The sequence below is a fragment of the Chroicocephalus ridibundus genome, chromosome 4 (assembly GCF_963924245.1).
Source record: "Chroicocephalus ridibundus chromosome 4, bChrRid1.1, whole genome shotgun sequence".
NCBI classification, from domain to species: Eukaryota; Metazoa; Chordata; class Aves; order Charadriiformes; family Laridae; genus Chroicocephalus; species Chroicocephalus ridibundus.
In genome coordinates, this window is record NC_086287.1 from 92,915,975 (window position 1) to 92,942,527 (window position 26,553).

General features: G+C 54.4%; 1 protein-coding gene across 1 annotated transcript in view; it reads left to right on the forward strand.

The window, feature by feature from the left end:
- The first annotated feature begins 6,074 nt into the window (after nucleotides 1-6,074).
- Nucleotides 6,075-26,553, forward strand: part of JPH3 (junctophilin 3) — a 58,607-nt gene continuing 38,128 nt past the window's right edge. Inside the window, exons 1-2 of the mRNA XM_063334791.1 lie at nucleotides 6,075-6,728; nucleotides 22,808-23,585. Coding sequence (XP_063190861.1) covers nucleotides 6,347-6,728; nucleotides 22,808-23,585 — 1,160 coding nt within the window. The 5' untranslated portion in view covers nucleotides 6,075-6,346. The remainder of the gene's footprint in view (nucleotides 6,729-22,807; nucleotides 23,586-26,553) is intronic.

A 26,553-nucleotide genomic window follows, 5' to 3' on the forward strand; every position in this document is an offset into this window, starting at 1 on the left:
TCACATCTGCTGGTTTAAAAATATTGAGCTCCATCAGCTTGCGGTTCAGCGTACCCCTCGTGTACTCTTGGAAAGGATTCCATTAGCACGTTGTCTTTTTTTCCACCAGATAGCAGGAAGAAACCTGCGCTGAGCATTTCTGCCTTTTCTACGTTATTGATAAATCTCCCATTTCTGTGGAGCATCGTCCCACTGCTAATGCTAATGCACTCCTTTTCTTGAAAATCTTGGAAAATATCCTTCTGTCTTTAATTTCCCCAGCTTCTGAGGTCTATTAATTACTACCAGTTTCCCTTTTCTTCTTTTCATGTGTTTATATTTTATGTGTTAGTCTTGGCGGCTCTTTCACTTCATTTCCAAGCCTTGTTGTGTTTTTCGTTTTTTTTTTAACAATTATTTCTGTCTGCGTTGCTGCTTTTTGGGTAAAATATTCTTAAAGGCTTCTCCCTTTTCAACACATTTTTCATTTAAAGTCTTTCTCCAAATTGATGTGACTTGTAATTATTTTCTGCTTTGGGAAACGGGACCTTTTAAAGTGGCAAGTGTATATATAAATATATATATTACTGCTTTGAGCTTTACTTCATTTGCAGATAACAAATGTAATCAAGCCATGATCACTTGTGCCTCGTACAGTGAGAAATTCATCGTCACCTGCCAGGGCGAGGTCGAACGTGGAATTCCCTCATGTTGGAGGCAATATTTTTTGCATTAGGAAATTATCTTTTTTTTCCCCTAGAAATCCTAAGGATATTTTAATACCAGTAGCTCGAGACCTCCAGCATCCATCGCTTCATCTGCAGTCCTCAGTGATCACAAGATTTTTATTAGATATTATGGACGTGGCTGCTTGAAGAAGCAGATTGTGCTGCGTCCCTGCTGCAGACTCCTCTTGCTTAATTATTTGCCAGGATATTGATCCAGAAACACTCTGGATCATCTATTTCCATGTTGCTAATGACTTGGAACCAGCCTGGAACCGCCGGTGCTCGAGAGAAGGAGGTATGTGCTCCCAAACCAGTCCCAGCGGGATGTGGAATAGGACCAGCAGATCAAGACCTCCAAGCAGGAGAGGAACTTAAAAGGAGAAGGTGTTTATAACACGGGGCTGCAATACTCCAGCCAGTGAAATCTCCTCGCCACCCTGTGGCATTAGGAGCAGGGATGTGGTGTGTATTCAGCAATTGCACCTTGTGCTGGTGGTTTTTGCCACTGCAGTTCATTCTCTTTACGTCCTTTGATTTCCCAGTTGTATTTTTTTTTTGGAGCAGTGCGGCCTGGTGCCCTCGTTCCTCCTCCGTTACGTTATCAGGCTAATGTGCCCCTGGCTTGGCTGGCCAGAGTGCCCCCTGGGAGCTTTCCCCTCTGAGATGGGGGTCAGCTGAGCTCTGCAGGTCCACCAGGAAAGACTCATCCTGGGAAAACACAAACCTCCCTACACCGCTTAAGCAACCTGGTATTTAATTCACGTTTAATTCCACGCCTGCATCCCCATCCCTCCCTGAGCTGCTCCATTGGGCTGTGCCCAGCTCTTTGCAGGGCCAGGGGGGTTCCTGGACACAGGGGTGGGATGGGATCCACCGGAGATCTGTGCCTTTCCACCAGCGTTTTTGTCTGCAAGGGGCACCAGCTGCCTTTTTCCTTTCTTTCCTCGTGAAACAGAGGCGATTTTTTTTTAAGATCACTTTGATGCGCTTCCCCTTCAGCATCATTTGGGCATCCCCAGGAGCTGCCTGCAATTTGTGAGGTCCTGCGAAGCCCCGCTGCTCCTGCCAAAAAAATCCTCCACCCCCGTGGATGGTGGCCCACTGAGTTGAGAAGCCGTCGAATCGCACCTCGCGGCTGGGCTCGGGCAGGCCAGCACGCCCTCCCTCCTCCTCCTCCTCTCCCCAGCCTCTGTTGTGCTTCGCAGGATCAAATTCCCAGAAAAAGCCGCCCGCCTTCCTGGGATGCTGGAGATGTTTTTCTGGGCAGCCGGACCTTTAGAGAGACATCCCGCCGTTCCCACGCCGAGGATGCAGTAGCAGCATGGATTCCTCCAGCTAATCCTCTCTCTCCCTTGGCTCTCTGGCAGGTTTTTTTTCTTTCTTAAGCACGGCCAAACTTCCCAGCAGGTTTTCTGCGATGGCCGGGTCTCCCCGATGTCTTGCACTTGTCTTTCTGGACCACATTGCACATGAAAACCCGCCGCCTGCCTGCATCCCCATCCCTCCCTGAGCTGCTCCGTCGGGCTGTGCCCAGCTCTTTGCGGGACCGGGCGGGTTCCCGCACACAGGGGTGGGATGGGATCCACCGGAGATCTGTGCCTTTCCACCAGTGTTTTCCACCTGAGATCTGTGCCTTTCCGCCAGTTTTCCACCTGTGTCCTGCAAGGCACACCAGGAATAGGCAGGTGCTAATTTTATTCTCTGTATTTTGCATTGCTCCCACTGCCTGTTGCTATTTTGTCTTCCCCCCATCGATGCTCAGTTACTTATAGTAAGCTGATATGCTTTTTATTACATTTTTTCATCATTATTCTTTTATCCCGAATGTCATCTCACTCCCCTCATCCACACCTGCATCAGGTTATTAAAAAAACCCAACGTTACAGCCCTATCTAACGCTGTCTGTACCCTTCGGGGAAATCTCTCCAGAGTTTGCCAAATGTACCCGAGAAATCCCGCTGTGATGATTTAAGGGCAGCCCGGCTCCGGCCCCGGAATGGCAACGTCTGCAGAGCTCAACCCGCTGCTCGCCAGTGGCAAAAGCATCTTCCAGAGGGAAAAGCCCGCTGGTATTCGGGGCTGGTGTGAAATCTAATGTGGAATTTCCTCTCCCTCAGCCTCCCGCACACCAGCAGCACCAAGGAAATAGGAACTGGTTTGGAAAGGACTCCCCATCGGCAGCAAGGACTGCAGACGATCGGGGCATGAGTTTTTATTTTAAACTAAATCCTGACCTTTGGCTAAACTGTGGGAAAAACACATTTATTTGGGGATAGGCTCGGGGACAGCAGCGTGGCTGCGTCACTGTTGCCCACCACGCCACGATCGCCCTGGCGTCTGTAATCATCCATCCAGCCCCTTCATCTGGTATTCCCACAGTCTTCTTTATTTGGCTGCCAACGTGGCTTTGGGCAATTTTTTGCAGCCTCCTGAAGCCCATCTTAAACCCTTTAATAACCAAGGCGGCCCTTTTCTCACCAAACCCTCCACTCCAGCCACGGGGCAGCAAGACAGGCTACGGGCACACCACAAAACCTCGCTCAGGTCAGGAACAGAAGATGTGACACGTGGCTGCATCTTCAGCGTCGAAACTGGCCCCTCGTCAGCCACAAAGATGCTGTTCCCAAAATAATACTCATTTTAAAGCCACGCACCACCCCGATAGCCCTGCACTAGCGCTTGTCGCTAGTAAAGCTCATTCTTTTCTCTGCTTCCTCCGCAGATTGTTGTTAGTGATTTCGTTTTCACCAGGTCCCACTAAACACGCTATTATTTTAAATACCTATTTTATTAGGAGCATCATCCTGCGTTGGTCGGAGGTGTATGGTACCTTGGTGCATGCACGGGCATTGGCCTCTGGTCTTTATACCTCACTGAACTCCACAGAAGGAATAGCTGTCCATTAATTAACATGCCAATTAACGTGTAAAACTACTATAACGGTGTAAAGCCACTGAGAAAACAACAGAAGGGCGTTGGAATTTCTTTTTTTCTCTGCCAAAATTTTTATATGCCTTTAAGCAACTTCAGTTGTAGTGTTTTTCTTGGAAAGTTTGGGGGGTTTCCACCCAAAGTCTCTCTCCATGAAAAAAAAAAAGTGAGTCTGCAGTTGCCAAAAAATGCAGTACCTGAGGCGTGGGATTTTTAGGAAAAAAAAAAACCACAGCAAAAACCCCCAAAGTATAATGAGTGCGGTTCTTGCATTCACAAAGGACTCGGTGTGGTTTGAAAAGACATTTTCAACTGCAAAAAAAAATGCTTCAGTGGGAAAATTTCCACCCACTCTGGACGCACCTCTTCCTTCCAGCTCTGACAGGGAGGAAGGTTTTCTTCCCACCGAGGGTGGTGATTTGTTTCAACGGATGGACAAGAAAATGCATCGATGTAGAAAAAACAATGTGAGTGGGAAGACGCAGCCTGAAACTTCCTACTAGGTGGGCAACCGAGGCAGGTACTGAGCGTAACCATCCCTTCCAGTGGGGATGCACGTGCCTAAATCCCACGGGTTTCCATCGCCAGGGTTTATACAGCTCATTTTTCTCCTTGGAGTCCTGGCAGAGCCGGGTCTGGAATCCAAGCCGATAGTCTTGGCCCAAGATGAGCGCTCCAGTAACGCCGGCGGCGATGGCAGGATGCACATACGAGCCGGTGAGCCTGGCGGTCCTACCGGAGATTTTCCGGAAGAACTGTGTTTTCATACATTGCCCACATTTTGCTTTACAGGCACTTGTGAGCATCTTTTAAATTTTCCTTAAGTAGAGCTCCCCCTTTAATACTTGTGTATTAATACACTTGTGTATTAATACAAATATATATATATAAATGCACACAGACCCGCACAAACGCGCTGATGCCGCAAATATTTGGCATGCTTAGAAACAAGGGGGTGCGTGGCAGGACCAGGACCCCGCGTGCTCCGGAGGCAGGAAGCGAGCTGTCGCCGCTGCCTGGGGAGGATTTCACATCTTCAGCAATCCCAAGGGGAAAAAAAAAAAAAAAACACATATAAAAAAAAAATATCTGCGGACAGGACTGGCGAGGGCCTCCTGCTGTTTTCCACCTTCCCGATGGATAGGAAGGACCCTGCTGAGATGCTCGGGGATGAAGGGAGGGGACCGAGGTGCGCAGCATCCCAGCTGGGAGGGGGTACAGCCCGGACCGCTGCCATAAACCCGGAGCGAGCGATAGCACGGCCTTTTCATGAATAAATAATTCGTGTTGCAGTTGCGGTGTGCTGGACCCGGCATGGAGCAAAGTCTGCCCGGAGACTTGGCGTTGGCGGCGCTGAACGAGGCGTTTGGCCCTTTCCTCCCACGGTGTGTGTGTCCCCCCCCACCAACACCCAATCACCCACCCACCCGCAAATGGGGATCCCCCCCCGGCTCTGGCAGGGGACGGCCGCCCCCTCGTCGCATGGAAGAAGCGGCGGGAGAGCGACGGGAGCGGGGCAGGGGAGGGATGAAGGGATAAATAAAAATCGGGGAGCATCCCGGATCCGCGGCGAGGTGGTGGGGGGCTGCGGGGGGCCGCGGCCCAGCTTTGGGGGGGGGTTAGGGGGGGAGGCGAAGGCGACGCAGTTCCTGTCTCTTTAAATCCACCCTGAGCCAGGAGCCGGGAGATGAGGCAGAGCAGAAAGCTCAGGATCCCTGCTCATTAATAAGCAGGATTTATCCCCGTAGGGAGCCGGCAAGGAGGGAGGGAGGGGGGGGGGAGGCCCTCTGCACCCCTCCGACCCCCAGCCCCTCACCCCGGCATCCAACCTCGCTCCGAGCATCCTCCGGCCGAGATGCGGGATCCGCCGGGCGAGGCCAGCGGGTCCCCGGGGGAGTGAGGTTTGCCGGGGAGGCGGGGGGTGTGTGGGGGTTGTTGTCGGTTGTGCGGTGTGTGCGTGTGTGTGTGCGGTGTGTGCGTGATGAGGGAGGCGATGGCGGGTTTTTAGGACGCGGGGTGCGTGCGCGTTCGCCAGGGCCGGGGCGGGAGAGGCCGGGGGAGCCGAGCGGAGGCACCGCATTGCCGTCAGCCGCCCGCCCGGCCCCGCCATGCCGCCGCCGCCGCCGCTCCCCCCGGCCCCGCGCCCCAGCCCCGCCGGGCGGCCGGGCAGCCCCGGCTGGAGGTCACCGCGGGGGCTCTGAGCCGTCCTGCCCTCCCTCCCTTCGGGCTGCGGAGCGCAGGTTGGGGGTTATTTTTCCTTTTCCTTCTCTTGGCATTTGGCCTCTTTTTTTTTTTTTTTTTTTTTTTTTTTTTTTTTTTTTTTCCCCCACCCCCGTTCCCTGCCTTGGATGGTTTTTAGGTGGAGTCGTTTGCACCAAAACCCAATAGCTGCTGCTGTTCTTGCTGCTATTTTTTTTTTTTTTTTTTTTTTTTTTTTTAATGATACTGTTTCCACAGCAGGGGAAGAGAGAACTGATCCTGAACATACTCCCAGAGAATGAATAATCACAAGAAACTGGCTTAAGCAGCTCCCTGGATCTGGTGCATGATTTCAATTGAGTTTGATTTGATTTGATTATTTTTTATTTTTTTTCCCCAAGTCATCGTTCGCATTTTATTTTCTGCATTTCTTTTTTTTTTTTTTCTTCTTCTTTTTTTTTTTTTTTTTTTTTTCACCTTTTGGGGGATTTGCAAACCGAATTACATGCATGTCCAGTGGGGGAAGGTTTAATTTTGACGATGGAGGGTCGTACTGTGGAGGCTGGGAGGACGGAAAGGCTCATGGCCACGGAATCTGTACCGGCCCGAAGGGTCAAGGTGAATATTCGGGCTCCTGGAGTCACGGCTTTGAGGTGCTGGGGGTCTACACTTGGCCCAGCGGCAACACTTACCAGGGCACCTGGGCGCAGGGCAAGCGCCATGGCATTGGCATGGAGAGCAAGGGGAAGTGGGTGTACAAAGGAGAGTGGACCCATGGATTTAAGGGACGGTACGGGGTCCGAGAATGCACTGGAAACGGGGCCAAGTACGAAGGCACCTGGAGCAATGGATTACAGGATGGCTACGGGACAGAGACCTACTCGGATGGAGGTAGGTGCTGCATTGATACCTTCTCGGCCGGGGGTGTGGGGCTACACGGCTCCAAACGGGGACCCTGGTTTTAGGCTGGAGTCTGGGAGTTTGCAACCTGCTGGCCTGGAGCGAGGGATGCTCACCCCCCGCAGGAGACAAGGAGCCAGCCCGGCGTGGCATCAGCCCAGCTCTTTGCCACAGGTAGCCCCATATGTTCAGCGGGTCTCTGGGCACCGGGTCCTCCCCCCGCCTCTCCTCCACCAGGCTTTTTGGGGAGGGGAGCCGGCTGCGCTGGTGGGGGGGGATGCCCGGCTCTCGCCCAGGGTGGGTCGGAGGATGGGGTGGGCCAAGCCGTCGGGAGACGACCCAAGTTGCACATGGGATTTGCAGTTCTGCACCACTGGAACCTGTAGGATTTGCATCGAAGCAACCGGGGGCAGAGGGGAGGCGAGGGTGCGAGGGGCTGCGGGGCAGAGGGGTGCAGCTCTGGTGCCGCAAATGCTTCCAGCGAGGGGCTGGGGTCTCCGCACGCCCTGCGGCCCCCTCCAAACGCAGCCCCACGCTTAATAATATCAGGCAAAAGACTTTAATTCAGACAAGAGTCTTACATTCCTAGTTTACGGCTTAATGCTTAGCGTAGGGGCTCAGAGGGATCACCAAAGCTATTCTCTGCCGTCAACACGGCTTAACGAGATGTGGAGGGGAAACTGGGATTAAATAAAAAACAAGAAAACCCAATTGGAGTGACCAAAAAAAAATATATATAAAATTGCTGGACTAACAAGCTTTAAGGCCGAACGAGGAGAAACAGCTGGTGCTGTGCTGTAAGTGGCTGTATCATCCTCCCGCATGTTTTGTGGCTACTTCCATCTAAATTGCCACCATAATACGAGGCAGGCCTACCTGCCGCCAGCCGGGGGGGCATTCGGCAGCGCTGCCCCCGTTGTTTTCCTGGCGAACGTGTCCATCTACAGCAAGCTCATATTTATTTATTTTTTTTTAAGGCTTTATGGTTTTCCAGGACTGCTATGTTAAGGGAATTGCAGCGTTGCTGAGCTCCATCGCAGCCTTCCTGAAAGGTGCTGCAAGACCTTTCTCTAGAAAACCCAGTTTGCTGCTTTGTGATGATACAGGGAGGCAAGATTAAACGTTACCTGCAGCTGCTTTTTTATGGTCTCAAAGGGAGAGGTGGAACCATCTCTTGATTATTATTTTTTTTTTTTTTTAATGATAATTTTGTGCTGGTGGCTTTCTCCTAAAGGAAAACAGAGCTGCAACCTTTTGTTTCAGCTGCCTGGAATAATGCTGGGGTCTGAGCTGGAATCTGCCGAGTGTGTGTTTGCGAGCCACCCATAAATCCCAGCAGTCCTTCGGTTGGGAATAAAGCTCGGTCAGAGAATAACCCACCTTCAAAGCGGTCAGGAGGGGATGGGGGGGGGAAGGGGGTTTCTGCATCCTCCCAAGGCAAGTGCCCCTCGCCCCGCTCCCCTGCTGGCACCCAGCCGCTGCCGGGGAGGTTTGCAGGAAGGCAGACACAAGTCTCGACAAACTACAGGTCTCCGAGGGCTGGGTGTTGCAGGGCTGGCCCCGTCCCCGGGCCACGCACGTGCCCCCACCCCGGCACGCTTCCCCATCAACCGCAGCGCGGCGGGAAACCTGGGGAGCATCTCCAAACTGGGGGGGGCAGGGGGGGTCACCATCGGTTTCACCGTTTCTGAGAACCTACCAGAAGCAAAGAGCTTTTGCTTCCATCTTGTCAGGCCGGCTGGGCTTCTGGGTGTTGGGGGAGCCACGAGCTATGTTGCGTGTTTGTCGTTCTGGGAGGAGGTGAGAGGACCGGGAGGAGACAAGGGCAGGGTCTGTAGGGTCTGTAGCACAGCGTTCCCACCCAGGGACTCTGTCCTGGGAGGAGAGGACGGCCGTGCTGGGGAAATGCAGAGCGATGGTACCTGTGGCCAAGCCCATCCTGCTGCCGGGAGCAGGGATGGGCCATGCACTCCCCAACTGGGCTCCTCCACACCAGTTTTCCCCCCATTTCGGTTGGGCAATCACCGCGGAGCGACTCAACCCAGCCGAAATTGCACTTCGACCAACTCGGTTGCAAGTACCCAGAGGCCACGGCCCTTTCCCGGTTGCCTGTCTCCATTCTGGATGGAGAACGCCAAAGTCGGGCATCTCCAGCCTTGTGGACACCAAACCTTGATGAACTTTGTGTGCTTGGGCACAAGAAGGTGGCGTGTGCAGGAGCTCTGCTGGAAGGGTGGCTGCGTAGCTATGGCACAGGGGAGGCAACTGTTGGGAAGGATGTTTCTCATTAATCTATTCAAGTTATTACCTTCATCAAACTGAAGTATCCTAGAATCCTCGCCCCAGCATCTGTCACTTGCCACCCACAGATAAATATTCATCCCTTGCATGTTTTTTTTTTAGCACATCAACCAGGGCTAGGGGATGGGTCCCTAAATGCGCAGCGAGGCTCAGGAAGCGAGATGCCCCAGAATTCATGGTTTTTCACTCCAATTTTACCATTTCCTTGCACAACAGTGGGTGAGGGCAAATCTCGACGCTCCGCCAAGCGTCGCCAGCGCTATCTTGGGGAGCGATGTTTTGCGTGACTGATGCGCACGTGTCGATGCGTTGGGCTTGGAGGTGGGGTATGGCATGCGGTGGCCTGAGACACGTTGCCACCCCCACCCCCCTCCCGCCGCCGCCCTGGGTACCGTCCCCGTCCCCCCCCCCGCCCTCCCACGCTGGGTGCTCACGCCTGCCACGCGCGCACGCATCCCCCACGCGCAGCTTGCAGATCTCGCACCTCCCACGCCGACACGCTCATCGCCATGCACACACGCCTCTCCTCCCCACGCCGAGACGCCGCTTCGCCCCTCCGCTCGCATACCCACACGCACGTGGTCGGCCCCCAGCGCTCTCCGGCCCATGCATGCGCCGGATGGATGCAAACCGCGGTGCGGATACGTGTCCATCAGTGCAAACTTATAGCACAGAGCCCACATAAGGAAACAGATCCTCGCTGTTCCTCTCGGAGCCCACGCTTTGCCAAATTGCCCTGGCACCGCGGCGTGCCCGACCCATGGTCCGGCACATGCAGGACATGTGTGCACACACTCGGACCCACCCCCCCAACAACGATACTGCTGGCACGTCCTTGTCCTTCTGCCAAAAATCCCTGCCACCTCCTGCCCCCATCCAGAAGCGCTCTGATATTACATAAAGCAGGCTGCTGAGGTTCACTTCAGTTGGGTGCTGGAGTTGCACCACGCGTTTGCTGGGCCAGATTTCAGCCCAGGTCCACGGCGGGAGTGGGATTGCTCCCATTTTTCAGGAAAAAGGGGCTGCATCCACCTGGATCAGCTGGGGACGCAACCGTTGCCCTTGCTGGTGCTGGTGGAACCTCTCTGGAGCAGAGGGTTGGAGCCTCCCATTGGAGACCTTCTTCCGATCAGGTCTGGAGATCGGGAGACATCTCATCTGGTTCCTGCCTTTCTGTAACTCCTCGGACACTTTGGAAATAGTCAGTGATTTTTCCCTGGGGACAGTTCAGGTTGGAACTGCAGGCTTGCCGTGGAAGTCCTAGGGCTGTGCATTGGGTTGGGGGTTTAGCTGCTGAAACCGTGGTTGTGGGGGTGGATGAGATGGGGTGGATGAAGGAAGCCCCAAATCTGCTTTTGCCTTTTCCATCCCTGCCAACGCTGTTTTTCTCCTCCCTCCACCTCTCCCCAGCTGAGCACCGGGGATGCGAGATCGGACAGGGGCTCGGGGAGGGGACCAGCCCCTTCTCTCGCGTCCCCGCTGCCCGGCCAGCCCTCGGGGAACGGCTCGCAGCGGTTCCCTGGACCGGAGGCGTCTGTGGTGGCTCGGGGCCATGCCGGCTCCCTCCTGCCGCCACCCCCTCGCCCCATCCCCGGCGCCCACGCGCTCCATGCAGCCTTGTTTCTCGGGAGGGCTACCCCAAAACGGCCGGGCGGTCGCATCGCGGCGTTCATCTTGTGTAATCCTCCGTGCCCACTCACCTAAATGAATCATCCCTTTGATAGGTGAGTGAAATATAATTAGTGTTTTCATTGTTAGCACCGTGTGAGTAGGCAAGTGGATTTTCTTGGCCCGGGCTGGGAAATTTTCATGCTTTGCCAGCGATGGGGAGAGGGAAGCGGTGCGGTGGGAGCTGCCGGCGTGGGCTCTCCCGCAGCCTGTCCTGCCCGGGAAGGAGCCGCGACAGCTCCGTGCCCCACTTTCCCCACCTCTGCGGTGGCACCGGTGACACCTCCAGCCGCTCTCTTAGCAGGTGCACCAGCAGCCACCAAGCAAATGGCCGTGAAGTGGTTGAGGAGATGAAAACCATGAAACGTTTTGCCAAAGCAGGCCCCGTGCCAGCGTAAAGGGTTGCGCTCTGGGGAGATGGATCGGGGATGCCGCAGGGGAACCTGCCTGTCCGGGAAGGGGCTGCAGCCCCCGTGCCTGAGCCGAGAGGTGGTTTTGGATGAGCCACCACCCGCCGGGGCCACTAAAGGCAGCGGCATCACCGAGGGCTGCCTCCTGCCTCCCTCCGTACCGGGGTTTTTCACGGGTTCCTCTACAGCTGCAGGGAACCAACTAGCGAGGGCAAATTTCCATGCGATCTATTCATAGCGCAGATGTCAGAATTACCTTAAAAGTATCAGCTCTCGTCTTATTTTGCTGCTGGGAAGGAATTGTTGATGCACTTTAGATAGTGGGTGGAAACAAGCAAATACAAACGCGCCCTGATCGCCGATCCTCCCGGTTCCTGCAGAATCCAGGCACAGCCCTTGCTGGTCCTAACAACCCCCCTAAGAACCTGCTAATTAAAAAAACAAAGCTATGAGCTTTGTTTATGAAGCACCTTGCTGTCTAGATTTGGTGCAGAAGGTGCTTTCAGTGCGACGGCGGTTATTAGGAGAGCAATAACTGAAACATCATCGGACCCACCGAACATAGGAAAATGAATCGAAATACTATGCGAAGATTCTGACCAGCTTCATTAAAAATAAATGATATGAACTCATGGTAATTACTTATCTCACTGGAACATGCTGCTTAGTTTCAGGTACAGCTCAGGACAGAGGAAGAAGGATTTTAACCCCGGGGAAAAGTACGGGAGATAGAAATTGCCAGGCAGGCGTAGACCCCAGCTCCATCTTCTCGAGCATTTTGGCCAGTGCTGATGCCCCAGGGGGTGGCGTAGGACCCCAACCTTGGGGCAACCTGACCCCCTTACACACCGCTCCCTGCCCCAGAAGAGAGGGCGACTTAAGTCCAGAAGCAGAATTTTAATATCCTTCCAGGGGGGACGCTGGGCTGGGTTACCCCGGGGTTTCTCACGGCTTTTAATGCAAAATCTCAGGGTGTTTGCATGTGATTTGGTATCCCATGGAGCTCCTCGTGGTTGGGTGACATCTGCTCCTGTAGCTGAACGGTTTTTTTCCCTTGAAGCTCCAGCTTGTGGAATCATGTGATTTTGCAAGATTTTCAGCTTAATTTTTTGGAAGCAAGGTTTCCACCCAGACTATTGCAGAAAAGTCATTCTTAGAGGCTCGGAAACCAGCAGACGAGAGCTAAAAATGCCTTCTGTTTAAAAATGCCTTGATTTTAAAATGAACCTGATTAATTTTGAATGCTTTGAGTCAGGTAACGCTGATGTAGATGAATGATCTGTATTAATGTAGGCACGACTTGAAGATACAGAAGCCGGGCAGGGTGGGGATGGGGATGGGGATGGCGATGGCCTTATGGGGGGCAACACTGCGGTTTAACATCCGTCTTGTGAGATTCGGCAGTTTTTTGCCTGTTTTGGCTCCGGCTGTGGCATTGACTGAAATCCTGACCAAGAAAGGATTATTTTTTTTGCAAGAGTTTGCAGAAGTTAACAGGAGACTCTTGACGCTAGTTTGGCCCTGCAATAAGCTGTTTAGCTTATAATTAACGTATTTGATTGTTAACATAAAAAGGGGAGCTCAGAGAAAAAAATAACACTCGAGTGGCAAGTGTTTCTATTTTGGGGTTTGATACCGGCTTTTCACAGGCAGAATCTGGCCTTTGAATCAAAAATCCTTAAAAATTGCAACTGATGCATGAGCATTCCCTTAGAAGAGTCACTCCCAAAATTATTCCCTGAAGAGGTTCCGCTTACTCTTAGCATACAGCAGAGCATCATGAATTTTCATGAATGAGTGAACAGCCGGAGCAAGATCCCTAAGTTTGCAGATATTCGCACCAAGATGATCACTCGAATGATATGATTTCCTGCTCAGGGCATCACTTCGGGTCTGCCAGGTGTTTCCCTGGACTGAACAAGGGATTGATCATTTATTTCACAGGAAATAAATAAACCCTGCTCTCACCTCGTCCCATCCCGTGCCCTCCCCACTCCTGGTGCAGCCTCGTATCCCCAATCCATGGGGAGCTCGGCCTCATCCCATGCGTTTGAGCATCTCCCACACCTCGCAAGGGAGGCAGCCCTCCGAAACCCGGCGCCGTTTGGGAGCGACAGAGGATCAGCCCTCGCTCCCTGGAGCTCTGCTGAGAAATGGGGTGAGATCACAGAGTTTGCGATGGGGATTAGAGCGCTGGAGGATTAACGGACTAAGCATTAGCCCGATTTCACTCTGCTTTGTAAGAGGAGCACATTAGCCGTAATAAAGGTGCTGAGCGATATGTTAATGTGTTTCGCATCCCTTGTGCTAAAGCTTCATCCCAGTTTTGGGCCCAGTCGGTGGCCAAATCCGCAGGGATTCAGCTGCCCTGGGCAAAACTATGGGCCCTGTTTCACCAGGGGATGATGCTCCCGTGACTTTCCCTGGCGCTTCCCATTCCCAGGAAAACTAGAAATTTCTTTCTTTGGTTCTTTCCTTCTGAAAAGCTGTATTTCCCCTGACTCCAGGACCTGGCACTTTGAGACAAATCGCCACCGGCCTGAGATGCATTATGAGCCCCATCAGAATTAGCGATGCCGAGATTCGATTGTCATTATAATGGTTTGAAGCATTTCTCCAATTGCTGGCTGGAAAAGGCAATTATTAACGAATGCACAGAGGCCCTGGGAAGCAGGAGATACAGAAACGATGGGAGGAGGGAGGGGATGCTCAGGACTCAGGACGGACTTGGGTTTTCCTGCACAGGGTGGAGAGCAAATTGAGTTTTTCCCCCTCAAAGCAAATAGCCCAAATGCCTCAGAAGCCATTGTAGGGCGAGACTGAACGTAGCCATGGGTCTGGGGAGGGGGGGGTGCTCCTCTCGCAGATGTTATCTGAGCTGAATTCCCATGTGTGATTTTCCTGGAGTGGCTTCTTCTTAATGTTATAAGGGCGCGTATGCACCACTGGCCCGTGGCTGCAGAAAATGGCTTAGTTCCTGCAGCCGGGGTTGTCTTCAGAGGCAGGGCATCAGCCTGGGGGCTTTGCCCCATTCCCTGCCCTGCCGTAGGTTTGCTGTAGGCTGTGCAAAGCCCCTTCGTGCCCGCAGGAGGAGGAGGCGCGCACGTATCAGTGGTCTTTGCAATACCTTGATGCCCATTCATGTTTGCCAGTGAGGGAAGTGGCTTTATTCTGCCCATCTCCTGATTGCGGAGCATCTTCGGGGCAGGCATCCCGGCAGTGAGAGTGGAAAGGATTCCGCGTGTTTTGGATGGGGCTCCTATCCCCCAGATGAGCGTTCTCACCACGCGTGAACCTGCCCGTCAGATGGCTTTCCCTATGGAGAACGGTTGAGCAATCCCTGTTCTGTGGTATTTCGGCCCGAGTTACTTTATGTTGTTATTTGCATCCAGAGGAGGCGGCAGATTCCCTGGCTGTGGCGTGAGGCTGTATAAATCTGTGTTCTCTCTCCAGCCCCCGGCTCTTGCTCCTGCAGAGGTGCCCCTGCACCCATCTCGACCTGCTTGCGGCGCGATCTCCCACCGTACATCACCTAAACCCAGCGACTCCACTGCCGTGTTTCCTTAGGTGCAGGGTCCCTGCCGTTTAGCTTTTAAAAGCGCCAGCTAACCGTGCTGATAGGAGCTGCCGACTTGTAAGGATTTATGATTTGTTGAGCCCCAGCAGCAGACTTAATGCTACCCAGGGCTCCGGCAGTAGCCAAGCAGCCCAGGACACCTCTGCTCTAGTCTTTTCTTCTCCTCCCTTTCTGCTCTGCTCTTCTCCCTTCTCCTTCCCTTCTTCCCCTTCTCTCCTCCGCGGATGCCGAGGCCTCACTGTGCCCATCGTGGATGTATGTACCCAGCCTCGCGTTAAGCAATATGACTAACATCCATCACGTGTTCCTGCCTGCAGATTATATTTGCATACTCAAAAATCCATACTTTATTTCTTCCCCTGTGTAAGCAGTTACCAGAGCATATTTTTGGCAAATTAGCAGCCACAGCAGAAGCATCTGACTGTGTTTTTAGCATGGCTTGGCGATAGTCAGAGGCATGGAGATCCTTGGCAGGGGTGGAGGGGAGGTAATTTGCTGCTGATGCTGTATCCATGAAGCATTGCACACATGCACCATCACTCGTTGCCACCTTTTGCGGCGGGCAATGCAGGTGGCAAGTCCTAGCCCTCCATATCATGCCAGTGTGGGATTTAGATGAGCATCTGGGGGACGATGGCAGGGCATGGAAGTCACCCAGCGCAATGCCTTGTCCTGCTGCCAGGAGGGATAGTGCAGGAAGGGCAGCTCTTGGGATGTCTCGGCCGCAAACATGCACCCATGTGCGTGCTCGGGAGGACCCGTACATGCAGGCACCGTGTTTGGGGGGCACATTTTTACCAGCAAGGCCCCCAAACTGCTGGACATCAGCTGGGGTGGTCAGCAAGGTTGTCCCCATCGCCACACCATCAGGACTGAGGCTGAATTAGCATCGCAGAATCACAGAATCTTCATGGTTGGAAAGGACCCCTAAGATCATCGAGTCCAACCAAACAACCTACAATCTCTGCCACTAGAGCATCCTCCAGTCCTCTCTTCTCTCTCACACATCTTCTCCTTGGGGTAGATGTTGCTGAGATGCTGCACCTGATTTTTGCATGAATCCTCTCCGGGCCTTTCTGATATCCAATAGCTGGAAAGCAATATCTGTAAAACTTGCTCCTTCTGTCGTAATTCAAAAGACCGGCCTAATTATTGCCATTGGACGTCCTTAGTTAATATGCTCAGAGATAAGAGGGGAGGTGAGCATACCAGGAAGGATCCTTCACAAGACAAACCAGCAATTTGCGAGGTCTAATGACTTCTGCTCAGGTTTTGAAAAGTGGAGGGGCGATTCGGGCAACTCAGACCTCCTTCCCAAATTTCCCTGAGCGGCAAAGGTGAGCTGGGAGGTTTGGATCACTGCCGCTGCCGAACACAGTCACCGTAACAGGCGGATCTGGCTGTGCTTCAAGAATGGGACAGCGGCTACAGAGGAACCTGCCCTTTGAAGCCTGCTGCTCCCATGTTCCGTGAAAGCCTGGGTTGCTGCACCCGTGTTGCTGATTATTTTAGCTAACCTGGAAATACCTTGCCTTGACCCATGACGGTGGGTTAGTTGCATTTTATTTTTTTTTAAACTCAGCGTTAGTGATGGGTAGGGAATATTTTTCTAAGCATTTGACTTGTTCCGAGGTCATGTTGTCGTGATAATAGGTACGTGTCCACGGGCCTCAAAGTGCTTTACAACATCCCGCGTAACTGCTGTAATTTCTCGGCGTGGAGAAGCCGAGGCGGAGCGAGGCAGGGCAGGGCTGTGCAAACCTCCCCGTGTGCTTTACCCCGAGCGCTTGCCAAGGGCTTCGTCCTGCAGGACACCCAACCGGCCGTCTCCGTGCGGGAAAAGCCTGCGAGCAGCCTTCGGTCCGTAAAGCCTGTGCTTAATGGTGTTCCTGGACTGGAGCCAGAGGGATCAGCAGCCCGCAAAATGCCAGACCCTTGGGTATGGGGGGAGGGAGGAAAGAAAATGCAGCCATTCCGACCCAAAAAATCCCGACTTCTGTCTCTTTGCAATGCCGTGGTGAAGATGGACCAGGTTTATATCCAAGTGAATGATCCCACCTTGGGTCAAGGGAGGCCCCAGGTACGTTGCTGGGCTGTGAGCAGCCCATCATCCTCCCTTGGGGCTTCCCCCTCTATCATTCAAAAATCTGCCTATTGCTCTGGCATGGCCTAAGGTGCTGCTTATTTGTCTGAAAGCCAGGCTCCCCCGGGCATCGTTGTTGGTCTTCAGCATCTCTCCTTAAGCAGGAGAGGACTGCGGGTGACGGGCAGCCCCTCAGCTCGGGGCAGCAAGCGGCAAAGCCAGGGGCTTTCCATCCTCCAGCATTTTTCACCTTCACCTGCAGAGAGTAACGCTGTAGGCCACCTCCGTCTGGGCCGGAAAGGGCATTTTCTAGATGCTTCAGGTCCCCTTTCCCTCTCCATCACTCTCTTATGTGCAAAAGCCACCTGTTACAGGGACAAGAGGCATCAATGAAGTGACTCTTCTTCTTGCCCGAGGTTTCAGCCCAGTGTGCTGCCTGTGGGAAGAGCAAGCCATGAGTTGGTTGCCTCTTCCCACCCATGGAGAAGACCTGGTCTGCAAGAACGAGCAGCTCCCTCAGTGGTCCTGGGCCCACCAGCACCTATGCAAGCCCTGCCAAAGCAGCTGTACCCCAGGGAGATGAGCTGGAGCTGGAGATGGGTCTCCTCCTTCCCTGCTTCCCAGGAAAATCCTCAAAAACTCCGTGGCAAAGCCAAGGAAATGAATGGAAACTTGTCGGTCTTCCTGGTGTCTGTAATGCCCCAGATCCTCCTGGAGCACTTTGCAAATGGGAGTTAATTAGTCTTCCCGATTCCCAGCTGAATTGCTGGAGTGCCTCTGCATTATCCCTGTTCCCAGCAGGGACCACGGAGGTTGCACCCAGCCATCTCGCCACCAGCTTTGCGCGGGGTCCCACTCGCTTCACCGTTTCTGCAAGGTGCAAACCAGGGCAAACCCTGTTTTCGGGGATTTTGGCATTATGGGGACAACAGGAGCAGCCCTGCAGACTCCCTGCTCTCTTCCCAGAATGAATTTTAGCCTCCTGAGCCAAATGCTGAGAAAGCGCTGAATAACTGCAACAAATTAGATTACTTTTTGGTACCTGTCATTTCTCAAAACATATGATCTCCTGCTGGAGCATCAGGAGCGATGCTTTGGAGGCCAGTGACTTCCCGCTTTCTGCTTTCAGCCTGGCTGGCTCCAGCCAAGGATGGGGCTCCGCACGGTCCTCAAGGCAATGGAAATTCCTGCAGGAGTTTTAAAAGCCATTTGGAAACAACCCAACCTTGCTCCAAGGGGAACCAGCCAAAAAACCCCAAACCCCAGGCTTAAAAACGCAGACGTGGCCAACAGCCACGTTGCCCGTTTTCTTCCTTCCATGGTTCCATCCCATCCCGACTTTCCTTGTCTTTCTTGCAAGCCCATTCCCTTTCTCACGCTCCGTCTGCTCTTTCCGAAAGAGGAATATTCTCGCTGATCCATCTTTCAGGAGGACTTCAGTTATTTTCTCCCAGCCTCAGGTTATGGCCTCTCCTTATCTCTGCTCCATACGTTTGCACACACATGGCCACATCCCCACCCTTCTTGGCATCACCTTTATCTTGGCCAAATCCTGCTGGAGCGATTACACCAATTACACCAATCACTGGAGCGATTACACCAGAGTCAAGAAATCTGCCCTGGGGTAAAACCGTGGCGAGCGAGAGCACAACCGGCTTATTCCCTCGGGCCGTGACTTCGCTGCTGTTACACCGAATGGCAAAATTCCCGTTCCCGGGGCAGGATGAGGCCTTCTTTTCAGCAGGGTGGTAGTGGTGGCTGAGATTTCTCGGCCTGGCTGTCCAGGGCTCTCCTATGGTGCATCTTCTCTCGTCCGCGGTTTCCACCCAGCCCTGGCCCTGGCTGCACAGCTGGGCTGCCCGCAGCTGCCGGCACGATGCTGCCCCTGAGCACGGAATGGGTGCTGCATTTTCCCCGATGCAATCACTCCATTAATCTTCTCATGCAATTAATGCTTCAGGAAGCGTTTTGCAAATATTGATAGTAAGGAAAGAGCTACAGCGCAGAAATGGCCGCCGCCTCGGTTGTATTACCGTAGTAAGTCACAAATTACCTGGCTCAGGAGGATTTTCTTTCTGTGTCCAAGGCTTTCTTGGCTGCTCTCTGTCCTTCTTGCCCAGTGCAAAAGGGTCACACAGAAGGGGGGGTGGATATTTGTGGCATCTTGGAGGCATCCATAAGACTGACCTGCATGGCTGGGGGGAAATGTGCATGGCACATTTTCCTCCCCAGCAATTCTCCATCACAGTGGCTTTGCCTCTTTGCCATAGAGCCCCGGCTTGGGCAATGCACTCAGCGTGTGGCCAGGATTGCAGCAGCGTCGGCTTGTTCCCCACTTCCCATCCCAATGGAGGCATGTTCCCTTCTTGCGCACAGTTAAGGAGGGTGTCTGCTCTCCTGCCCGGACCCTGGGAGGTGCTCAGCTCTCTATATTTGCGCTGAAGTCCTTGAGAACCTCTGTTAACCACCTCAGCAGATCAGTCTGGGGACCTTTTGCATCAGAGGTGCTCATCCTGTTACACCCAGCCCCATCCCACGTCCCCGCTGCACGGGATTCCCGTTACACACTCCCTTTTCAGCTCCCTGGCTTGGAAACAGCTATAGCCGGTCCATCCTGGCACGTGAAGTAGAAATCCATAAAATCCTGTTTCCTCTGCAGGGAGAAAGAGTCTCCCGGCTCCTTGAGAGATTAAGCTTTGTGCATCTATCTGCAAATGTTAGGGGGCAGAGGTTAAACTGAGCAGTGCGAGGGGAGGAGGTGACAGTGCTTAGCAATGCAGATGGGATGGCTCTGGGACCTTCCAGTATTCATGGGCAAATCCTGCGATATTTAGGGGTTTAAAACATAATGAAGTCAAAACAGTGCTGTTTGGGTGAGGAAGAACGTATGAAATCGCCTCCTTGGAAGGAAGCGCTTTGATCTGCTGGTGGCCGTGAAGGTGGCCAGATGTCTTGGTGGCCATCAGGGGGGTGACTGTGCCCTCCTAGGCAATCCCCAGAAGCAATCCGTGCTGCGTCCTCCAGCAAGGAAGCAATCAGGAGAGCAACGGCACCCATGAAAGCAATACCTGGGGTTTGGGTTTTGCTCTCTGCTGGGAGTTGCTCCATGATGCTGGGGAGGGAGAAGCAGGACGGGCCAGCCGGAGGGGATGGCTCCTCAAATCCTTCCATCCTCTGCTTAGACGGATCGGCCTTGCCAAGGAGATGCAGCTAGGAGTAGGTTTTAAGGCCGTGCAAAGATGACGGCTTCCCGGGCACCTCTGCCTTGCTGGGGATACGCACAGGCGCTCGCTGCAGCCGGAACCTGCTGTGACCAATTTGCCGCCCCTGCTCCGGCTGAGACGCGCTGTCACGCCTCCTCCGGCAGCGCTTTGTTCTGCTCTTTGCCGCTGCCTCTGGTTTTCAGCGAAGGGCCGTGCTTGCTTTACGGTGCTTCGGTTCAGACCCTCAGGGTTTTTTTCAGCTGCAGATTTGCTGGCAGACGGGGAGGTCAAGGGACCTGCCTGGGGCCAGGGACTGAGTCAAGGGACGCAGCCGAGGGAAAGGGAGCCCGGGACTTGGGCAGGGCAGGCTCTGGTGGATCTCATGCAGGACCTTTTCTCCCCGTCCCCTTGCCCACACCAGCATCTTTCCCCTGAAACCTCTTGAATCCATTTCTAGAGGAAACAGGAGGCTGAGCATGGGATGAGGACATCCCAAGCCGTCTTGGGGGCTCCCTTTGCTGGGGTGCTCGGGGCGTTGGAGGAAATATCTCTCACCCGGCTGCTGCCCATCACTCCCGGTAGGCTGTCCTGCCAAGATGCTCTGGGAAGCAGCCAGAAAGGGGAGCGAGATGGTGCCAGGTCTGCAGTGGAAGGACGGATGTCCTGGGGGGCTCTCCCCTGCCACAGGCGCCGTTCCAGGATGCCACTGGGCAAGGGGAGAGCCGTGGGTGCACGGCATTGCCTGTTCTTGGGGACACCAAAGTGGCCTGTAGCGGAGCAAGTGGGGCTCACTGCTCACACCCAACCACAGGACGTGTCTGATGTCTCCTCCAAGCTGTTTGCCAGCCGTATTGCTGGTTGTCCCCCGTCCTTCTCCCCACCGGCACTGCCACCACCTCCTTGCACTGCCCTGACGGTGCCTGAGGTAATCCCAGTGCTCTTCCTCCCTCACCAGTGCTAATCCTATAAACCCTCAGAAAATCCTGCCCTCCTGGCCCTACCTCTCCATGTCCTTCTCCGAGGCAGTCTTTGTGGGGTCCTCCAGCTTGGCGCTGGCATTTTTTTGGGGTGCACAAGGCTGTCACCCAGATAACGTAGCGTCTTGCGGGGTCACTTGCATCGGAGCACTGGGAAGGACGCGCGAGCCCCAGGGGATTTGTGCAAAGCGCTGGTGGCTATTAGATAAGACGCCTGATGCACCCCAAAATGCACCCCAAAATGTGTCCAGGGGCTGGTTTCACGCTCTCAGGAAGCGGTTCCCGTGCTCAGCGTGAGCTGCTCCAGCACGTGCCCATTTCCAGAGCTGAGCCCCGGGGACCAGGCGGTGGAAACCCCTAAGGGAGTGCTGGGGGTAGGATCGGGATGAGGAATGAAATGGAGCAAAAGGATGCGTCGCTGTCGGGTTGGGATGGCTCCTTGCAGCGAGAGTAGGGTTTATCTGGGCTGGGGATGGGGGTGGCCAGCACAGCCCGTTTTAATAATCCTTTCCGCTGGGCTGTTGGAAAACGTTGAGAGGGAAAGTGCTGCAGTGAGGCGGATAGGTCTCAGGGAAAAATATTTTTGCAGCCAAAAGAGCCGGCTCAGGTGGACCCGACGGGTTGCTCACGTCTACGAATCGTGACCTGATTGCTAAGGGCAAAGAGCATCTTTGGGGATGGAAAACCTCTATCAGGCGGAGCCGGTGGTAATCAGCAGGGCCGTTTCGGTTTGATTCCCACAGGGTTCGCTATTTCAGCCAGTCTATTTTAGGACTCGCGTGGTGTGCGGGAGCGGGGCTGGTGCGAAGGGAGGCCCCGATGCTGTGAGGTGCTGCCCGCGCCCGTCCCGCTCTTTTGCATCGCCGGCCGGGGACGGGATGCAGCAGGGCAGCCCCGCGCTGGGACCGGCCGCAGCATCCCAGCAGCACCGGTGCCAGGCCGGGGTGGCACTGTGCTGTCCTCGGGCTCATCAATCCACCCGTGAGGGCTTAGGCGGGCGGTGAATCGCTGCGTCTCCAGCTAGTCCAGAAAAGATTAAGCCGACCTAAGAATAAAAACAAGCCCCACAGTTCAACCGGCTGGGATAAAATGAGAAAGCGTGCCAATCGCCGAGCTCCGGGAGGGGAAGGGATTATAAACCCCGGGCAGATTACCGCCGCCCATTTCGGTGCACAGGGCAAGCGTTATGCTCCTGTTGGGCTTCCCGGGCTGGATGGGTTTCTTGTGCCTGCATTCCCAGCGCTGCGGTGAGGTCCCGTGTGCGTTTCATCCCGCTAACCACCAGTTAAGCAGCTCCAGGAAGTGCCCACGCAAATGTAGGAGTTCAAACAGGGGCACGTTTCCGAGGAGAAGAACCAAATGCATCTCTCCCCGTGAGGCCTTTATTTCTATAGAGCCGCTCCCTTCCGCTACGTGCCGGATGAAAGGCGCAATGTATATAAATAAATGCATTGTAATATACCATCCGCTTTGATCACTGCCGGCAGCACGGGCGGGATCGGAGCCTGCTCCCGGATAACAATTCCCCTACCCCGTCTCCCCGCTCCCTTCCCTTTCAAATGAGGGGTTGCTCTAAGGAGCAGTTCCTCGAAGCATCGCTCCCTGCGCACTGGTGCCGGGGCTGGTTTCTAATACTTCTGCTGGAGTGCATGCCTGCCATCCCACCGAGATGTTCTTTTTTTCCTCCCACAATGCGACATTACAATCCTTGTCATGGAGATAGGACTGGGATCCAGAGCTGCACTTTGCTGCTCCCGCTAACGAGGGGCTCGCGGAGGGGTTTGGTGCTGTCAGCGGTCCGCAGGATGCCATGCCATGAAACCCCTCTTTGCTTTTGTCTCCTCTTCCCAGGGACATACCAGGGCCAGTGGGTCGGAGGGATGCGCCAGGGTTACGGCGTCCGGCAGAGCGTTCCCTACGGCATGGCTGCGGTTATCAGGTCACCCCTGAGGACATCCATCAACTCCCTGCGCAGCGAGCACACCAACGGCACGGCGCTGCACCCCGACTCCTCGCCGGCGGTGGCCGGCAGCCCTGCCGTCTCCCGGGGCGGCTTCGTCCTCATGGCCCACAGCGATGCCGAGATCCTCAAGAGCAAGAAGAAGGGCATCTTCCGGCGGTCGCTGCTGAGCGGGCTCAAGCTCCGTAAGTCCGAGTCCAAGAGCTCCTTGGCCAGCCAGCGGAGCAAGCAGAGCTCTTTCCGGAGCGAAGCCGGGATGAGCACGGTCAGCTCCACCGCCAGCGACATCAACTCCACCATCAGCCTGGGCGAGGGCGAAGCCGAGCTCTCCGTCATCGAAGACGACATCGATGCCACCACCACCGAGATCTACGTCGGGGAGTGGAAGAACGACAAGCGGTCGGGCTTCGGGGTGAGCCAGCGCTCGGATGGGCTGAAGTACGAGGGAGAATGGGCCAACAACAAGCGCCACGGCTATGGCTGCATGACCTTCCCCGATGGCACCAAAGAGGAGGGCAAGTACAAGCAGAACGTCCTGGTCAGCGGCAAGAGGAAGAACCTCATCCCACTGCGGGCCAGCAAGATCCGCGAGAAGGTGGATCGGGCTGTCGAGGCGGCTGAGCGGGCGGCCACCATCGCCAAGCAGAAAGCGGAGATCGCAGCATCCAGGTAAGGTGGTCCCCGTCCCGACGCGGCGTCTCGGCTGGGGTCCTCCCCCAATGGCTGCAGTTTGATGGGAGAAGTGGGATGAGACTTCTTCCAGCAGGAGGTGCTCGGAGGGGTATTTTAGGGAAGCTGCTGGAGGCAGACAAGCGTTGCGGTGGTGCTATCTGGACCCAAAGTGGGGGCGGGCAACATCCTGGAAAGCCAAGCCTCTGGGCTTGCCCAAGCTTCATGGCTGGTGGTCAAAATGGGGTGGATCCAAGTCGAATTGTCACTCTGCTAACTCCGAGTGGGCTGTGGATGCACGACCTTCCTGAACCAACCATCGAGGCCATGCAGGGTCACCCAGAGCGGTGCGTTCACTGCAGCCTGTGCAGGGGGTGGTTGCACCGTGGTGGGACTGCACTTATGGGACGCGGTGTGGGGCTCACAACCTGATAGCTGCCACTTAGGAGGTACTGGGTTATTTACCCCGTTTCTCCCCAGCGTCTTTAATAAGCGCGTTGATACCCTTAGCAGAAGAGCTCCTGAAAGGCTGTTTGCCCGTACCCTCTGCCTGACTTATAGCCAAGAGGAACCATCCCAGGGTTGGCCTGTGCTGGGAGGATTCCCAGCTATTTCTGTTCCCAAAAGAGGTTTTGAGTGGAAAAGCAGTCGAATCGCTGGCTGCAGCTGATGCTTGGGGAGGGTTCGCGCTGCCTGACGCTCTGCTAGGAAGCAGCAGATCTGGGTGCCCAAATAATCCCTCCAATCCTCAAGAAACCCCCACTCCCCGGGCTGGCTGTAGCCATCGTGGAACTGCACAGTGATTCGGAGCAGTGACCTGATCCGGCTGAAAACCAGCAGGAGGTGGGGGAAGAAGAGGTCATGTCTCATTTAGGTTGAAATAGGGTCCAACTCCCATCTTAAAACAGGGCCAACCCAAGCGACTTCGAGCTGGGTCCCAAAATGCGCCCGGAGCTTCATGACTTGCAGCAAGCTCCCAGACAAGAGGAGGAAAGGCTCCTCTGCCGAATTCAAGGCCCTTTGTATCACTTTTTAGGGTCGCTTTGATAGAGCGTGGTCATTCCTTTCTGGTTTCTGAGCAAGTGCTACGCGTGGCAGCCAGGCTGGGGGAAAAGGGCTGGGGTTAGGGGAAGAACCCAGGTTCCTCCTCCGTCGCCTGCACTGGATTAATTGTTGGCTCTGGATCATTTGTATGCAGAGTCACACTTGAAATCTTTATCAGCATGTCTGCCGATGACTTATCTGCAATGTGAATGAGACTCCCAGGCCTGCTTTGGGAGCATATTCGGGCTTGATGATGTTTTCGAGCCGATGTTGTACCAAATTGTTGTCAAAGCTTTGGGAAAAAAAAAAAAAAAATCCCACTGGATTGCCAGGTAGAAAACAGACTGCAGAGCAGCGGAAAGACCAGATCTTTCCCTGTGATCTGGGGATGTGAACGCCTCGGTACAAAGGCCTGAATCCTGGAAATGTGGAGCTCTAGCCTGCCGTGGGATGCCGGGTCTGAGAACCTGAGCATCCTCTCTCCCCAGGCGGTAATGGTCCTAGAAATGCACGAGAGCGGGAGTTGGAAGAGATATGACACCCCCCCCTCCCATGTTGGAAATACTTTAATGAGCTCTTGGCATATAATGTTCCACCCTCTAATTATGAGAGAGAAGGGAAAAAATCAAATTAGATGATAGCAACACGAGGGCATGAACGCCTTCCTCCCCTGTACCAGTAACATGGACCTGAGCTCTCCTGGAGAGGAGCCTCAGCGGTGCTGGGAGGGAGGGTGCAGCCTGTGACCATGCCCGTGCGTGGAGAAGGAGAAAAGCTGTGGGATCTGGGGACCGCCCAGAGGATCCCTTTAATCATCAGTGAAGATGCAAAGAAATAAATGAGCGGCAGCTTCGAGGGTGCTCCGTCAGGGGCTGAACCTGGTCCACCAGACAACGCTCCATGAGCAACCTGACGTCTCCATCCTGCAGCCCGGCTCCCTCCTCCGCTTGCGCTCGGTCTTACCTCGGCTGGTCTTGCCTGGACACACGTGGAAGAAAAGCAAGCGCCGGGAACCCAGGGCTTTGCTCTTTTTATGGCACAGCCATCGCCTCCAGTGTGCGCGGGCTGCTGGTGTGTGTCGAAAAGCCCTGTATTGATCTGCTGCGCAGCCCATGGCTCGCCGGGCGAGCCGGGGACAGACGGACTCCAACGTGACGCGCGCTGTGCATTAGTGCTGGGTTACCGACCCCCGATGACATCCATCCCGGGAGGTTTTGCTGCCCGAGTTCCTGGCTTATGCTGAGCCCCCGAAACCTGTCAGCCAAGAGCCAAACCATTGGGCCATGGGCGGGCAGGATGGCAGGATTTGGTCTTTGCTGGAGACGGGGGGCAGGTGGGATTAGGTGGGGGTACAGGCTCAACCCCAAGGTCTTGGAGGGTGTCTTGGGTTTGCGATTCGGCTGCACGCAGGAGATGCCCAAGGACCTTGAAATGCGAGCGAGGAGAGACGCTTTGTCTGAAACCTGAGGTCCTTCGGCTCCAGCTCTTCCCCTTCGTGGGGGTTTCTGCAGGGACAGTCTCTCCTCGGCGTGCAGAACCAGAGCAAGGTTTGACAAGCCTAGAACCACCTAGAAAGGCTTTCATATAATTAGTCTGTTTAATTTTAAAGCTTCTAAATGAATAAACACTCCCCTGCAGTGCCCACACCGAACTGCGTGGTCCAAATGGGAAGAAATGCACAAAATAGGCAGCGGGTGCCTTGGCGGAGGAATCCTGATGCTCGTTTGGGTGGCTTTGGGGCTCAGGGGTACAATATTCCCCATCTAATACCAAGATTAGGGGATTTTATAACACCACTGGTGTGTGTCTGTGTGTGTGTCTGTGTGTGTGTGTCTGTGTATTCTCTTCTGTCTAATAATACGGCTGAGTTCACTCTGCAGCCTTTCCCTTGGTGGGGGAAAATATGTGCCCACCCACGTATTTC